This window comes from Falco biarmicus, chromosome 8 (assembly GCF_023638135.1).
Source record: "Falco biarmicus isolate bFalBia1 chromosome 8, bFalBia1.pri, whole genome shotgun sequence".
Classification (NCBI taxonomy): Eukaryota; Metazoa; Chordata; class Aves; order Falconiformes; family Falconidae; genus Falco; species Falco biarmicus.
The window spans coordinates 59,817,362-59,833,190 of record NC_079295.1 but is presented as its reverse complement, the minus strand read 5'-3'; the positions used below and the strand labels follow the sequence as shown (position 1 = coordinate 59,833,190).

The 15,829-nt window shown below is 50.8% G+C and overlaps 1 protein-coding gene across 1 annotated transcript; it reads left to right on the top strand.

The window, feature by feature from the left end:
* Positions 1-7,375: 7,375 nt before the first annotated feature.
* LOC130154068 (neuropeptide Y receptor type 2-like) lies at positions 7,376-15,458 on the top strand. Its single transcript, XM_056349790.1, has 2 exons — positions 7,376-7,609; positions 14,140-15,458. The coding sequence occupies exon 2, from the start codon at positions 14,178-14,180 to the stop codon at positions 15,339-15,341; it is 1,164 nt and encodes a 387-aa protein (XP_056205765.1). The 5' UTR covers positions 7,376-7,609; positions 14,140-14,177; the 3' UTR covers positions 15,342-15,458.
* The last annotated feature ends 371 nt before the right edge of the window (positions 15,459-15,829 follow it).

Sequence of the window (15,829 nt, the reverse complement as noted above, 5' to 3'; positions counted from 1 at the left end):
TGAAACTCCTCTGATATTCCACACACAGCACAGGGTTTGGCCAAAGCAGCTTTGTCCTCTCAGCCTTCCCCACAATGGGTCATGCTTCAGGTCCCCAGCCAGCCCGTTAAACGCTCTTATGTACTTGGATACCTCGTTCATGGTGAGGCTGCTGAGCATTCATAGATGTGTTGAACTGCCTGTGCAGGGCCTGAAGCATGTGGATTTTTATTAATTTTTTTTAGGTATCTGATCTCAGCTCTGTACAGCAGAGATGTGGGAAAGGTCTTTGTGAGCTCAGCCTACAAAAACAGGCTGGACAGGCTTGGCTGCTCAAGGTCTTTGAACCTTTTGTCAGTTAGCATCCATATTCCACAGTCAGAACACAGTAGCCATGAAATCCAGCCCTGTGGTCACATCACATCCCCAGATTGCTTTCGCCTGGCTGGTCTGAGACTGTTTGCTATATTCATTACTTGCGTTAAAAACCACCACAGTTCTCTCTGCAGCATCCCCTGATGCCACATATGAAAGCCTTCAGCCCATTCAGTGGAGATGGAGAGAATGCATTTACCACCATGCAGCCTTCAAAAGCCAAGGGATATTTCTGAAGAAGACCCCGCAAGGACAATATCTCTCAGTGCAACGTTTCACACAAAGCACATGCTACTGGGCATAAATGTTCCCCCTTGCTATTTACTTGGGACTTTGCTATCTGAGAAAAATGCAAACATGCTCCAAAATCTCACTCATTTTGGAAAAAACTTAGACTCATCACTGCCTGCAGCCCAGCAGCTTCAGCCTGAAGGCACCCTCCTGTGATCCCCAGCAGGGTTTAAAAGCAGCTCTTTGCACTTGCCTTTACCTTTCCCCCTTCCATTTTTCTGCCACATAGTGAAAGCTGGAGCCTGAGCATTAACAAAGTGGTTGCCAGAAACAGAAAGAAATTCAGTTGTCATTGAGTGAGATAACCATCTCCTTTAAGGAAAAAAAATAAAGTGCCTATATCTTTGTTAAAAAATCTCAAAGATCCTCAAAAAGATTTTCCTTCTGGACCTGTCACCATAACAACAAATGTTTCCAAAGGATAAGATGGGGATGGAGTGGGGAGAGATGTGCCTTCAGTAAGCACATGGTGCCATGCCCAGCTACACAGCTGAAGGCCACAGGCAATGCCGAGAAGAAGGGGCAGGCCAGCCAGGGAGCAGGAGTGGATGGACACGAGGGAGGCTGCTGGTGATGGGGAGAAATATGGGAGGAGGTGTCCTTTGTCCCAAAGGAGGGGAAAGGATAGGTGCTCAAACCAATGTGGTCCCAGGAATATTGCACAGGTCTCCTAACCCATTCCCAGTGTCCGTACTGGTGAGGCTGTGGCAGTGCTTGGTGGGGTAGCTTGCTGCCACCCACACCCTGTGCCGGAGCTGCCTCGAACAGCCCCAGGGCCAGGGCCACCATGGAGGCAGCTGGGCTGACACCGAGGCCAGAGGCAGGCGGTGGCCTTCAGGAGGCTGCATCTTCTGCCTCCAGTTTTGACAGGATGGTGAACACTGAGAGTGATGGTCTTACCACGAGGATAAACTGATCTTTTTCAGAGCCCTACTCTTTGCTCCTCTTTCAAAGTTCACAGGCTGATTTATCTGTAATAGGAGCTAGGCAGGCTCCTTCTCCTTTCTTCATCCAGGGGAACATGCCAGGACACTGCCTTGCCCAGGACAGCTGTTAAAACAAGGGATAACCCATGCTGGAGACAAAATGTCAGGGCCTCTGCTACCTCTCTTCTTTTGCTGGCTACTAGGGCTGGCTGCGCTCCTCTACTTCGCTCTGCAAAATGACGATGCACGCTGCTCTGGTCCTCGAACAAGAGTGCCATGACAGGCTGTGCATCTTCTGCCCAGAGTGTATGTCACCCTGAAGGAATGTGGTTTTCCATGTGGGAAGCTGAGCACTCACAGAGGTGATGCAGTGCAAAGCCCTGTTTCCCCTGGTACCTTAAATACCTTTAATGCCTGGGGGGAAATAAGTCTTTTGTCCCTCCAGCATGAAATAGCTTTCGAAGCGGATTTGCAGGCTCCAAACTCACCTCCCTCATGTGTCTGGGCTGAGCTCTTCAGTGGAGGCAGAGAGGAAACACTGCTCATTGAATAATAAATTGCAGGCACGCGCTCCCCTGAGCAGTTGTTTGGAAAATGTCCCACACGCCTCGTGCCAAATTTGCTGGCCAGGGAAGCTCAGTGGTATTAGCATGTTCCAGTTAATTAGGGTTGTGAGTCGTCCTTTTCATCGCCTGGAAGAGCTGAAAGAAGGACAAACCCAGAGCACTGCCTTTATAAGGCTTTGCACTTTCCAGCACGGTCTCCATTCGGCTTGTGCGTGCTCTGCTCGTACCCTGGGGATGCTGCTCTTTCTCCTGGGGGACTCGGTGTCATACCTATCTCTCAGCGTCAGTCAGTGGCTTCTGAGTCATTTCTGGGCAACACAGAGTCAAATGGATTGCCAGCCGAATCCCTGGGTTTGTAGCAGGAGTGGATCTGACCCTCCCGCCCTGGTGTGAAGCGCTGCCACCAGTGCTGGTGTGCACCGACACTGCTGCCAGCCCAGCACCACAGAGCTGAGCATGGTGCGGGTAAGCTGCTCCTTGCTGACAGCTAATGTGGGTCCCCACAGGACTAGAAAAGATGGTAGTGAAGCAGCAAATGCAATCCTGCTGCCTCTACAGTGGTGCTGAGCACCGGATCTCAGCTCCTGCAAACCTGATGTCTTTTGGCAGCACCAAGCCCACAGAAAACTCGCCATGCCCTGAATTTTTCCCAGATGCTTGCATCCCCTTTGGTCTTGACACTTAGGTAGAGTTTAGGCTGGGGCTGCCATCAGCCCATCCAGCTCTGCTTGCTCCCGTTGCCACAACCCGGCATATGGCACCGTTTGTCATCTCAGGAGTGACAGAGTAGCCACAAACTTGTAACTTCATGGTGGGACTATGAACCATGAGTATTCAGCCTGGCAGAGCAAGACCCTGGCTGCAGAACACACTGCCTAAACGAGATGAGAGACTTAGAAATCCCACGGGGCAAAAGTGTCATCCCTCAGCTGTCCCAGCAAGGCTGCCAGTACCGCACATCCCAGCACCCAGTCCCCTGTAGTGCACGTAGCCCACTGCTCCACGAGTGTGTTTGCTGGGGTGAAGCACTTTTATCACCTTTTTTACCTACAGGTAATTGAGACACGTCAAGTGACTTGCCCAAAGACAGACAGGGGGTCTGTGACAGACCGGGAAATACGTTCCTACCCAAAAACTCAGCCAGTTTTCTAGTTTATCCAGACAACTGCTGGTGTACAATACATTGTATCCTTGCAATCCCGGCTCTGAAGAGCTTATCTGACTGCAATTATCCTCTTCTGCAGAAGCTGTTTTCTAGCTGGCTCGGTACACAAACAACAAGCAACAACCCACTAATAAATTAGAAAAGCTTTGAGTGCAGTGACTTGCAGAAACGGCAGCTAAATGCAGGAGCTGTTTCTGGGCTCAGAGGCACCGGTCTCTGCCCACAGGAACACTGCCGAGCTGCCCAGAGTCCTTCTACCCTGATGTGAGGATAATCAAGGGGATTTTGCATGTTGGAGGGAGATCCAGAGGTGGGGAGGGCGTGGAAGGGGTAAACTCTCTTTGGCATTAATCGGCTTAATCAAATGAGCCCTGTGGGTTTGCCCCAAGTGGAGCTCTGTCCCTTTCTGCTCCCAGCTCTGCCAGGAGCCGAAGCACAGTGATGTGTGTCCTCTTCAGCAGGACACAAACCCCGTTAATCTCTTTCCGTATGATCTCCTCTTTCCTGGCTAACTGACCCTCGTCCTGAAGACTCGCTCAGCATCCCCATCTTCCGTCTGCCCTGAAGCAGAGCAGAGCTGTGGCAGTCCCAGGCCAACCCACACAGCTCATCTCGCCTCGTGCTTCTCCAGTGCCTCTCATTGTGGTCTCAGATCACTCATGTATTTTAGCAAAGCCTTGTTGCCGATGCTGTCTCTGCTCCTCCACTAATTCCAGAAATACTCATATGGGGACAAAAAGCAGTTACGAAATGAGAACCTGCTTTTAAATTCAGAGAGGGTGCAGGCAGCTTTCTGTCCTCCCTCCCACCCCTGAGCAGTTTTGCGTTAATTTCGTTCCCGAATGCATCACAGACTCCCAAATCCACTGCACCCATGAACTCCGGGGCTCAAATGGAAAAGGGGCTTTTGTGTTACCACAACAAGCTGATGCTTCTGAGGTTGCTCAGGAAAACACAGGCTTGACACCACAGGAAGCAGCAGTGGAAATGTTTTGGTTATATGCAGGTGGAATTAAACAGATGTTTGAAAAATGAAAAGCTGCTTTTTTAAGTATGTCAGTGTTGCTGCTCCAGATGAAGCAGGGTGAACTGGAGCATCTGGAAGCCTTGGTAACAGATTTCTTAGAGATTTCTCCCAGGGAGCGATCAGATAATATGCCTTTTATGAGAGAAGTTGAGCTACAGAACATGGCTTACATCTGCAAAGTGTTCAGACCGAGGACCTGCCTGCTCTCTGAGGCAGAGCAGATTGTGGGCCGATGAAAAGCCAGCCTTCTCCTCTGCCCCATTTCTCAGCTTTTTGACATCATTTTTGCTTCCTGGAGCATAAAATTCATTGCTGTATTCTCAGAAGAGCAGGTGAGCAGACTTGCTTTTGCCTAATCAAAGCCCAACCACTGGGAAAGGCTTTTGGGCTGCAAAGATCGTTTGAACAATCCCATCATGTTTGAAAGGACATGGGGCTCTGGGGACACCTGTGCAGGCATTTGTGTGACCCAGCCTGTGTGTGCGGATACCCCAGGGTCTGAGGTTACAGCGGTGCATGCAGGGGGTTCTGGCATCTCTGCTCAGGGCTGTGCAGCCTTCCACGCCCCAGAATAATGCATGGGGCCATCTTTGTATTTCCCTATCCTCGTACTTCAGGGTGGAGTTGCAGGTTGAGGCTAGGAAGACCTTCAGCTGCTTTGGGATCTGTTAGTTGCCTGGGGAGGTCTTTTTGCACCTCGGTGCTCAGGCTGCCACAGCCTGCGCCACAATTCTTCCTCTCAACCCACCAAGAGGGTGAGGGGCTCTGGCACAGCAGACCCTGGGTGTCCCTTAGCTGCCAAGAGGCCGAGGGCCGGGCAGCACCAGAGCTGTGCTGCGTGCACTTGCTGCCGGTAGTAATTATGTTGTAGCTGGGTGAGATTAGGCAGGCTGGCAGGCAGCCGTGTCTGCGGTGCCGTGAGAAGAGCCTGGCTGCCGGGGAGAGGGCTGGAGAGTGCAGAGGGAGCGGGAACCAAACCCTGGCTCAGTGGCTGCCAGTTGGAGTGACACCCCAGGCATGTGGAGAGTTTGACCTTCCTCACTGTACTGCTCCATGTCGCGGGAGGATTGCTTACTGGGGAATAACTCATAGCTGCGTGTATCACCATGGATCATGGGCAGATCTCCCTTCCTGGGCTCTGCCTGTTCTGCCAGGCACAGGGGCTCTTTGGCTGACTAGGTTATCTGGTTGAAGAGATGAGCTGCTGTTTGGGAGCATCACAGGTTTTGGTGCTATCTTCTCCGCTGGACTGCTGAGACCGTGGGAGAGGATGGTCTTGGGGACTTGCACTGACTAATCCGTGATTTAAGAGTTTGCATTCGCCATCATCCAGAAAACACCACGTGCCAAAAATGACTGGAATTCACCCCATGGTACTGGTGAAGGTTCACATCTTCAGGCTGCAGCAAGCTTCTCTCCTGTCAATCACTGCCTTTTCCCCAGGCATCTAATTCCAGCCCTGGGAAGAGTGGGGAGCTGTAGCAAAGGACTCTGGGGAATGTGCAAGGAGAATGTTACACCAGAAGAGGAAGGAGAAAAAAAATATCTCTCTTGAGCAGAAATGAACCATCCACTGCTGAGGACCCTGGAGAGGAGGGGTGTCCATCCACCAGGAGCACAGGGAATAGTATGTACCGTTCACTTCTCATTAGCTGCTCTTTGCTTCTCCCCGAGGACCACTGGGAGACAGTGATGGTCCCTTCCAAGCAGGTTTATCTTGTCCTGCTCCCCTCCACTCTCAGCTTTCCAGAGCAGCTAAATCAACGTCCTCAGGGAAAACAAAGTGGGATAAGACACAAACCTTACAAAAATCCAGTCAGCGCAGCTGGCGGATTTGCTTGGTTGTCAGCGCCTGTGTGCCAAGCCCTTTCCTTCTTGAAGGGGAGATGGGGAGAGGAAGGGAAGGATGGGACTCCTGAGGACCCTTGCCTGAGTCTTGGGTTCAAATGCCAATTTCCGTGTGACTTCAGGAATGTTCTCATTCTCCTTTTTCTGCTGAGCCATTGGAGTATTTTCTTTTTCCTGGTGTATCATGACTTTTGTGGTACAGAAAATTGATTGAAAGCCCCCCCCCCCTTTCCATTCTTACAAAGAAAAGGAAACCAAAGTCCGCTGTGGGGGTAAAGAGCAAGACTCCTCTGATAGAATTCTAGCTGTAAATATTGGAAGGTGAAGAGAGGCATCCTCCTCCCTGACCTCTGGGAGCATCTCCTAGCCCAGGTGAGCTGCTAACTCACATGTTGACTGTGGTGGAAATCCTATGCTAGGAACACACCTGACTTCTTCTCTTTGAAGGCAAAACCTCTGGCCAGGCAGGGAGCTGTGCTTCTCCTGCTTCCCTGTGCTGCCCTCAGGGTGCTTCCCTGGGCTCCAGTGAGCTTGGATTTTACAGATTTGGTCATGAGAATGCTGCTTTTGTGCCTCGCTCTCTTTCTTGCTCCAGGTGTGTGGGCAGCGCTGAGCACCCTAAAATAGAAACTCACTTGGGTTCCTAGCTCCACACTGAGTTTGTATCTAAAACAGAACGAGCCATTGCCAAATGGCTAAAACTTCTATTACTTTTATTTGCATCCCAAGAGGACCTGAAGGCAGGTCCCGCAGCAGCAGACTGCTCTGAGCAGGGTACTGTACAAACACAGAGGCAGAGGAGGATGGGGGAGGTCTGTGAAGGCTCTGCTGAGTTGCAGGACCTGCAGACCTCTTGCTGCAAGGGAGATCCACCTCTGGACAAGACTGTGCCTGTCCCAATGAGTTTAAAGCCTGAGCAGATGGGACAGCTGTGGAGTGAGGGTGGATGGACACTTGCCCAGGTCAGTGGCACGGACGAGGAGCCTGCAGACCTCCAGCTCCCACCACTTTTCCCTGGAGAGGGAACTAGATGTGGTGGAAAAGCTTCTCTCTCCTCGATGCAAGAAGCCCCTCAGTGGCTGAACACTGTATAAACAGCAGCAGCAGGCTCCCTCCCCCTTTCCATTTCTGTTTGTTAAACACACGCTCCCTGCCTTTCTCTCATTCAGGAGCTAACACAGCATCCAGCTTTGTGAGACTGGGGCTGTCAGTCACCCTGCAAGAGGGTGCTCTCCAGATGCTCACGGTGGGGTACTGAAGCTACCCCCGGTGATGAAGCACCCTCCGGCAGCCCAGATCCTCGCCTGACTTCCTCACTGTTCCGAGGACAGTTGCAGAAAAGTGCTTTTCACCCCTTTGCCACAGGTTGATTCCCAGTGAGTGGAGAGGACCAAGCGCTCCGTCCTGGCCAGCAATGAGACGATAACTCAAGGTGAGCAGCTCGGTTCCTGAAGGAGAAGGATACTCTGGCCTTTGCAGGTGGGTTGGGGAGGGCTCATCTGAGTGGCAGGGCTGAGACGGGACCAGGTCTTGGCCATGCCACATAGTTCAGGCAAAAAAGGTCCAAGCATCTTTGGGAAATGGCATTTGGGGATGAACAGCCCTGAGAGCTGGAATAGAAAGTGAACAAGAAATACCAGTAGGAGAGTTTTGAAAGATCCCTGAGCAGAAGCAGGGAGTCTGGGAAGCAGGATGCTAAGCAAGAGCAGTCAGGAGAGCAGATTGCTCCAGGGGGCTGCAGAAACCCGGCATGTACCGCTACAGAGCAGTGTGTTGCAAGTGTGGGGCTGAGGTGCGTGGCTGCCTGAGAAATCCTGATCTCTCCCACAATCTGCCTCCTCATGGCTTGGTACAAACCTCCCGTCAGCTCCTCCGTGCTGGGACTGCACACGTTGCTGGCACTCAGCTCGCTGCCAGAGATCAGTGCCCTCAAAGAGAGAGATGCAAAGGGAGATAGGGGACTGCAGGAGGAGGAAAATTCGTGCTTGCTTGCTTTCTGCACTTACTGCATGTTAACTGTTGAACAGAGAGAGCCTCTTCTAGTCCTGTTGTAGCTCGTGTTTCACCTACAGAGTTTCTGGTCTGTCCCAAAGCAGGATACTGAGTTTTCTCCCTGATTGTTCTGTTAGGGACTCCTCCTTTGCCTCATCTACCCTGGACTCCATAAATTTCAGGGGGTCAGAGACTCCCCAGGTTAACCAGGATCCTTCCACCAAGCTGTCTCTTCCCTCCTGCAGCCCCGGCAGCTGGTGTGTCTCCATCGCAGCATCACCCACTGAGCCCTTCTCCTAGCCAGCCTTGCTCTACTCCCATGGCACATCCCACAGGGCGGAGGGCTCTGCACTGTCCCACCCTGCTTTCTGTAGGAGAAATTTCCAGGAGAAAGTGTTTATCCTTGCCAAATGGATCTCTTCTCATCACCTTCTTTTTCATCCTGTCTTGAGCTGAGTGACTAAGACATCCTCCTTGCCTCATTGCCTTCAGAGTCTTCCATGGCTCCAGCCTAGGCAGGAACATGCAAATATTTAGAGTGGGGAACCACAAGAAATCCCTGGTGTATCTCCACCTCCTTGCACTTTGTCTCCCAGTGCCAGTTCCATGCTGGGATTCCCAAAGAGCAGCTCTGGGGCCCTGGAGCTTTGCAAGTGCAGGGGCGGCAATGCATGCCTGATGCCATTAGTTTTTGCATCAATGGGCCTGATCTGGATAGATAATTTACAAAGCTGCAGCAGATGATAGGCAGGTTAGAGGGTCTTCCCTTCTCTCATAGTGTCAAAGTAGGGTGATCACTCCTTCACTGAAGATGGAAGAACCTGGGACAATTTCTGCCTGTTCTTTGGCTTCAGGAAATCATCCCAGGGGTGCTGTTTGTCCTGAAACCATCCCGTTGCACAGAGAAGGCAACCCCCCCTCCCCTCTGTCACTCACATGTTGCGTTTCCATGCAGCTCCTGAAATCTACATTCAGGTTTCATCCTGACAGATACAGAGTCCTCTCTGGTGGTGAACACAGGAGGCTGGAGTTAGCAAACTTGGGCTCTGTTTCCAGCCCTGCAGTGGATGTGCTGTGTGGCCTCTGGCAAGCTGGTTAACCTCCATAATATTTTAATTATTTATTATTATTATTAACATATAATAAGCATATATAACATATAAGAAAGATAGTTTATTGTGTTCTCCTCCTTTAGCGCTGTGCTGTGAGGTATAGGGCTGAATGCTGCTGCCTCACAAATGCTGTAGGGGAACATGAAGGTGGTAGAAGGTGGCTTGCCTCAGGGTGACAGCTGGGTTCTGGTGATGAGGGATGGTCTCAGACCTCCTTGCTGTGGACACCCGCGTGCTGCCAGGTATGGGGCTGGGGATGAGATGAGTCAGTGCTCCAGACTGGGCTGCTGGAGATGAAGGGCTTTCATGGAGTTGAGCTGCTTTGAGGGAAGGACACAGCATGAAACAAATCAGTGAGACAAGCCGTGAAAGTATCCATCAGCCTCAGCCCTCACACCCCAGCGCTGCTGTAGAAAGATTTGGCTGTCATTAGCCAGAGAGCCTAGCTGGCCCAAGCCCCTCCACTGCCTCCTTTCAAATCAATGATAACTGTGATAGAATTGTAATTCCTGGCCACGCTCAGAGCAGTCTTTGTCCTTACCTCCCTCTTCTGCGCACCCCTTGTCCCTATGCTGAGTGCTTGCTGGCTGCAGCAGCCCCGGTCTCACTGCTTGGGACAAAAAGAGGAAATTAATTAACAAGCTCTGTTTTCTCCAGCACTCTGTCCACAGCTCCAGTCCTGCTTTCTGAACCCTGCCAGGCTTTGAAGATGGCTCTTCCAGGTCTGGATGTGCCCTGGGGCTGTGGCAGGGACACAGGAGGGAGCCAGGGTGTCCCCAGGAAGCAGAAGTGCATGTGAATCCCGGGGCACCCAGTCTAGGCACTCTGTAGGAATGGATTTTGGAGCTATCACAGTGGTCGGTGGTCGCTGTCCCTCTCGGTCATTGACAGCAGTGTGCTTAGCAAAGGGCTGAGGTTTTGCACCTCCTCTGTGCTTTCTGCCTTCCCAAAGGCTGAAGCCTACTGGTGCAGGGAACAGCTCTCTGCCTCGTTGGGGGCCACAGAATCATAGACTCATCCCCCTGGGTCCCAGCCCTGCCTCAGGCTGAACCTCAGTTGGCAGAGAGGATCCAGGCAGTGCTCTGTTTCTGCATCCCTTCGTAGCAGCTCAGCACAGAGGAAAGGGCTTAGGGTAGTATTTCTGCCTCCTCCTGGTCTGCCCTGCTCTTTTCTCCCATAAGCAGTTGGCTCTCAGCTCCAAGGATTTTTCCATCTAGCCTGGCAGGCCCACTGGGCACAGGAGCATGTGCTCGGCAGCAGCCTACACATATGCCAGCACTTCCATTACTTGCTGGAATGGACCTTGGTCTACTTCTAGCAGCATCCCTGTGACCTCCAGGCAGCCCCTAGAGTGGGAACATTTATTATGACCATTTTGTCTCTTAATTAAAATGCCTTAATTGATTTTTAATAGTTCCCCTTTGGAAAAAAACATAGCAAAGCAAAGCAAATAATAACTCCATTAAGGCCATTCTGTTAGGAAGTGAAACAGCTCCAATAACCATGATGTTCCTGGCTCCTCTCAGATGGTGGATAGCTGCCAGTCTCTAGCGAAAGGAAATAGCCTGAGATGTGAACACGGGAATTAGCAGCGAGTTGGTGGGTGAGATGGGGAAAAAGGGAGGGGAGCGTCCATGGTGTCGTGCCAGGACTTGGGTACTGAAGATAAATGGGACAGGCAAGCCACAGAAAAGGGGATAACGAGTGATAGTGATAAAGACTATTTGGAAGGTATAAAACCCAGACGGAGAGCAAGCAGGGAAAGCACAGCCACTGAAAGCATGCCCAGCGCTCGCCCTGTTTCCTTCACTGATGTTGCTTCTTGGGCAGTAGGGTTTGCTTTGGGGCCAGCTGCAGCATGGGTGCCTGCGGGCTGCTGCTGCACGTGGGTTGGGTTCTGTTGAAGAGGCTGTGGCTGTGCCACCTTCCCGGGGCCCTGCCTGTTCCCCTGCTCTGTTTCCCGCTGTGTCAGCTGCATGGAGTGGCTTTCAGCTTCTTTCTCCTGCCTTGGAAGCTGGGACCTCCCTTTGGTCTTTGGGGCTGCCTTTCCAGGGCTGGGGGCGGTGGTGGAGGTCTGAGATCACCCTTAAGCAAACCCTCACCCCAGCAAATCCACCCCTTTTTCCCTCCCGCTGCTTAAAGCCACCTTCCTCCCCTCTTAGTCGTAGCTATATGGTCTCCATTATTATGGTATCTGAGCCGAACAACTTCATTTACAGGAATCGTTGGCATAAATCAACCAGCAGAGTTAGGCAAGTCAGGCAAGCCAACAGACATGGAGAGGCCAGGAGGAAGCAGGTGTGCCAGCAGGGGCGGTTTGCCACGGGCAGCTCCTTTCCTGGGTCTCTAGAGGGACCTGGGTTTGCAGCTGGTCAGGTGGATTCCTAGGAGCATCTCCCAAGGGGGACTCACAATCCTTCCTCTGAGGAGCCATGAAAGAACAAGCAGCCATTTATTATCCATTGCAATGTAATTGCTGCCATATTTACCATCTTGCCACCACTATTTTATGCTATTTGTTTAAGGAACTAGCTGACACGCAGGTGTTCTGCCCAGAAAACATTCTCCTTTCTGAAGGACAGGCTGTCCTTAAATATTTGGCTTGCAGGACACGGGACTTGTGGGAAGCCTGCCAGCAGTGCTCCCATCACACCTGGTACAAACCCAGACCAATTCCGTCCTCAAGGATGCTGAGAAGGTACCCAGCAGTCTGCTGCTAATTCCAGCTTCATCTAAGTCCTTTGCCTCCCTCCTGCAGTGGCAGGGTGTTATTCCTTCTCTCTGCGGGTCAGAGAAAACACGATGCTCTGCAGACCCCCTGTTTGGGACAGCAGGATGACTTGCTTACTTTTGGTCAAGCGTGCAGTGGGAGTGAGAGCCCCCCCAACAGTGCTGGGGAGAGGGGATATGTGAGGGGCCATGTCCACCCCTCTCCACATACCCTGGCAGCAATTCCAAGACATGGAGGCTGAGAAGGAGCCAGTAACAGAGCTGGCTTTTCTCCTGCTGTGTTTGGACCCAACGAAAACCCTGCTGTGACAACACTCTGCTGTTACAATGGCACCAAATGGCAGTCCTGGGCTCCAGACCGAGTCAGTGCTGGCTCATCAATCAGGCTCCCTGCTCCCAAAGCCACAGTCATGCAGACATGGGAGCACCACGTGGCAGGAGGCCGGGGCTTTGGCTCTCAGGCCTCTGTGCCTGGATGCTCAGCAACGACTCTGCGGGAGGCTTGTTCACAGCTTCAGCAGTTTGCTCCCTGCACATGCACGTCCCAGCAGGAGCTCCCTCCTCTGCAAAGCTGGCGGATGCCTGAGTGTCACTGACACTGAGAGGACAGACAGGTTCTTTCGGGGATCCTTGGCAGAATGGTGACAACACTAAATCGTGGTTACAATTAAAGCTTTAGTTCCTTAACAGGGTATTATGATTAGTATAGCACAGAATTTATGATTGGAACAGCACAGGATTTCTACAAGCGGAATCAATGCAGTACAGTCTATGAGTAGCATGATACAGATCTATAATACAACTTAACTTATGATTTCTAATCACCTGAATAACACAGAATTTATAATAAAACTTATAATTTATCATCACCTGGACCCTCTGCAGATCAGGTCAAATCCCAATACATGGTTTGCTGTATCAGTATAACAATCATAATCTAGACTCGAAAATCCTATGAAAGAACACAAGTCAGTCCTCCAAAGAAGCAGAGAGTGGGGGTGTCCCTGGCCATGGTGGGTCATGGGTGTCACTGTCCAGCAGTTCCCCTCTGAGGACTTGTAACTGCTTGCTGTTATGGACAGTGCTGTTACACTTCCCTGTCCTGTGACAGGGTCACTGACAAGACCGAGCTGGCCGGGTGCCTGGGACCTTCAAGGCCAGCAAGAGAGGGAGTAATCATCCTGGTGCCCAGCAACATTGATGCTGGCAGGGAGGGGAAGAAGGAAACTGGTTTATCTAGTTGGTTCACAGGACCTTTAGGGCCAAATAATGAGGGAACGGGAATGAATCCATGACCCAAGCAGCAAGAGAGTGGCTGCTTGCCTCATGAAATGACATTTGTTATGCTAACCACATTACCAGGGTCGGGAGCAGGGGGTACTGCTCCACTGGGTTAAGTTGAGTGGTAGCATCACTAGCAGGAGCAGTGGTGGAGACTCATGCAGAGACAGGGTGACATACTTTCACCCAGAGAGGTGAGAAATAAGAAACGGGAAGAAAAAGTGGTGCATCATCTGGGAATAAATTTTTATAGGGAAGTGGAGAAGAACACCCTGAATTTAAGTGTCTTGTTGTTTTCCTCTTTTCCCAGTTCTTAAGGAATTAGGGCATTTTTGTAGGCAAGTAAATCTCATGAAAGATGACTGACATCATCACTGATTTCTTCTGTACAGCTCCAAGAGGTCCCAAATTTTTGGTTTGTTTGAAGCAACTTCCCTGTTTTCCAAAGCCTGGCCTGAAGAAGCAGGAAAGGCAGTGTGCAAAGGGGTTCCCTCACCAGGAGATCTTTTCTGAACCTACCAATCTGGCTCTGACTGGTTGAGGGGTTTTATCCTGTTCAGTTCAAACAAACAGAATCTCAGAAACTTGTGTGAAAAGTTACATTTCCCCCTGACTTTTCCTTGGGGAATTGGCATTCAACTGATCATAGGCTCTAACAGGAGGTGTAAGAGAGCTGGAAGGCTATCCAGTGTGAGGAAGGATGGGGGGTAAGGGAGAAGGAAGGAGGATGTCCCTGCTGCTGCTGTTTAGCCCAAAATGCCATGTGGGACATGCCCTTTGAATCTCAGTTCTTGCAGGTGCTCTGCTGTCTCCCATGCTCTCACTTCTGCCTGTGTCTGTATTCCAGACCTCCTTTTCCTACTGACGGAAAGTCTCAGGCCAGGCATGGGACCATTGGAGGGAGCCAACAGCACCCTCACCGTGGAGAAGACAGTGTTAGAGAAGAAGCTGTCACAGGGCTGGCATGACAAAGACTTCGTCACTCCTAGCCAGGATCTCTCTGGATCCCGCAGTGTTATGATGGACAGCACCAAGATCCTGGGGGTCCAAGTTGTTCTGATTGCTGCGTACTCCCTCATCATTCTGCTGGGGTTCGTCGGCAACTCTTTGGTCATCTACATCATAGTGAAGTACAAGACCATGAGGACCGTCACCAACTTCTTCATAGCTAACCTGGCCCTGGCAGATCTGATGGTGGACACACTCTGTCTGCCTTTCACCCTAGTATACACACTGCTGGACGAGTGGAAGTTTGGAGCTGTTCTTTGTCATCTGGTCCCTTATGCTCAAGCTCTGAGTGTTCATGTGTCCACTCTCACCTTAACCGTGATTGCCCTGGATAGGTATCGGTGTATTGTTTTCCACCTGGACAGCAGGATTTCCAAGAGGCTCAGCTTCACAATCATAGCTATCATGTGGCTGGCAGCAGCTGTCCTAGCAGGTCCTCTGGCCATCTTCAGAGAGTACCGATATGAGGAAATTCCATCCATCAACCTCAAAATGGCTGTCTGCTCAGAAAAATGGCCTTCTGGTAATAACAGAGATGCCACTATCTACAGTCTGTCCATGCTCCTCCTGCAGTATGTTTTTCCTCTTGCAATTATTTGTTATGCCTATACCAGGATCTGGTTCAAGCTGAAAAACCATGTCAGTCCCACTTCTAGGAATGAAAACCAGTGCCGGAGGAGGAAGACAACCAAAATGCTAGTGATGGTAGTTGTGGTATTTGCAGTTTGTTGGCTCCCCTTCCACATATTCCAGCTTGCCATTGATCTTGATCTGGTTCTTATCTTCCATGAGTACAAACTCCTGTACACTGTCTTCCATGTCGGGGCCATGTGCTCTACCTTTGTCAACCCCCTGCTCTACGGATGGATGAACAAGAACTACCGGAACGGCTTCCTTATGTTCTTCCGTTGCCAGAACAAGCCAGAAAGCATCCACACTGAAGGCTCAGTTAGAGGGAGGTCATACATCTTCAGGGCCAACACCCTAAATGGGAGCATCAAACAGACTCCTGGCAATGGACCACTGCCCACAGAGGTTTAGGGATGTGACATCCACCTCCAGGACTGAGGCTGACTGAGCCCAGAGACATTCTTGGGTAAATGCCTTTTTTTTGGCAAAACATTGTGTTGCTAAAACATTATATCTACCACAGCCACATAGAAGTACCCCCCTGTATCTCTCAAAACAATAAATCTGGTGTATTTCTGTCTGACCAAACAAATGAATTTTTCCTTTCTCTGCGTTCAAGTTATGCATGCAGAAGCATGAAAAATTACACACAGAGGAGACTTTCATTTGGCCAGAAAAATATGCCCCTTTTTGCTATTTCCATTTGCCAAAGTGGGTTGCTCAACCTTTTACTTCCTGACATATTACGCGTTACAAATGTGGAACCTTTATTGTGTGTGCTTGTTCATCTGTACATCTACCCAAAAGCCTTAATGATCCATCTTTAGCTAATGCCTCCAAGGGGAGGGAGACCTAAACTCCTCTGTGAAAAGGGGCTGGTTAGTGCCATTGATCCACAG

What these genes read in the sequence shown, in the direction of transcription:
- LOC130154068 (XM_056349790.1), top strand. Translation starts at nt 14,178, where the DNA reads ATGGGACCATTGGAGGGAGCCAACAGCACCCTCACCGTGGAGAAGACA.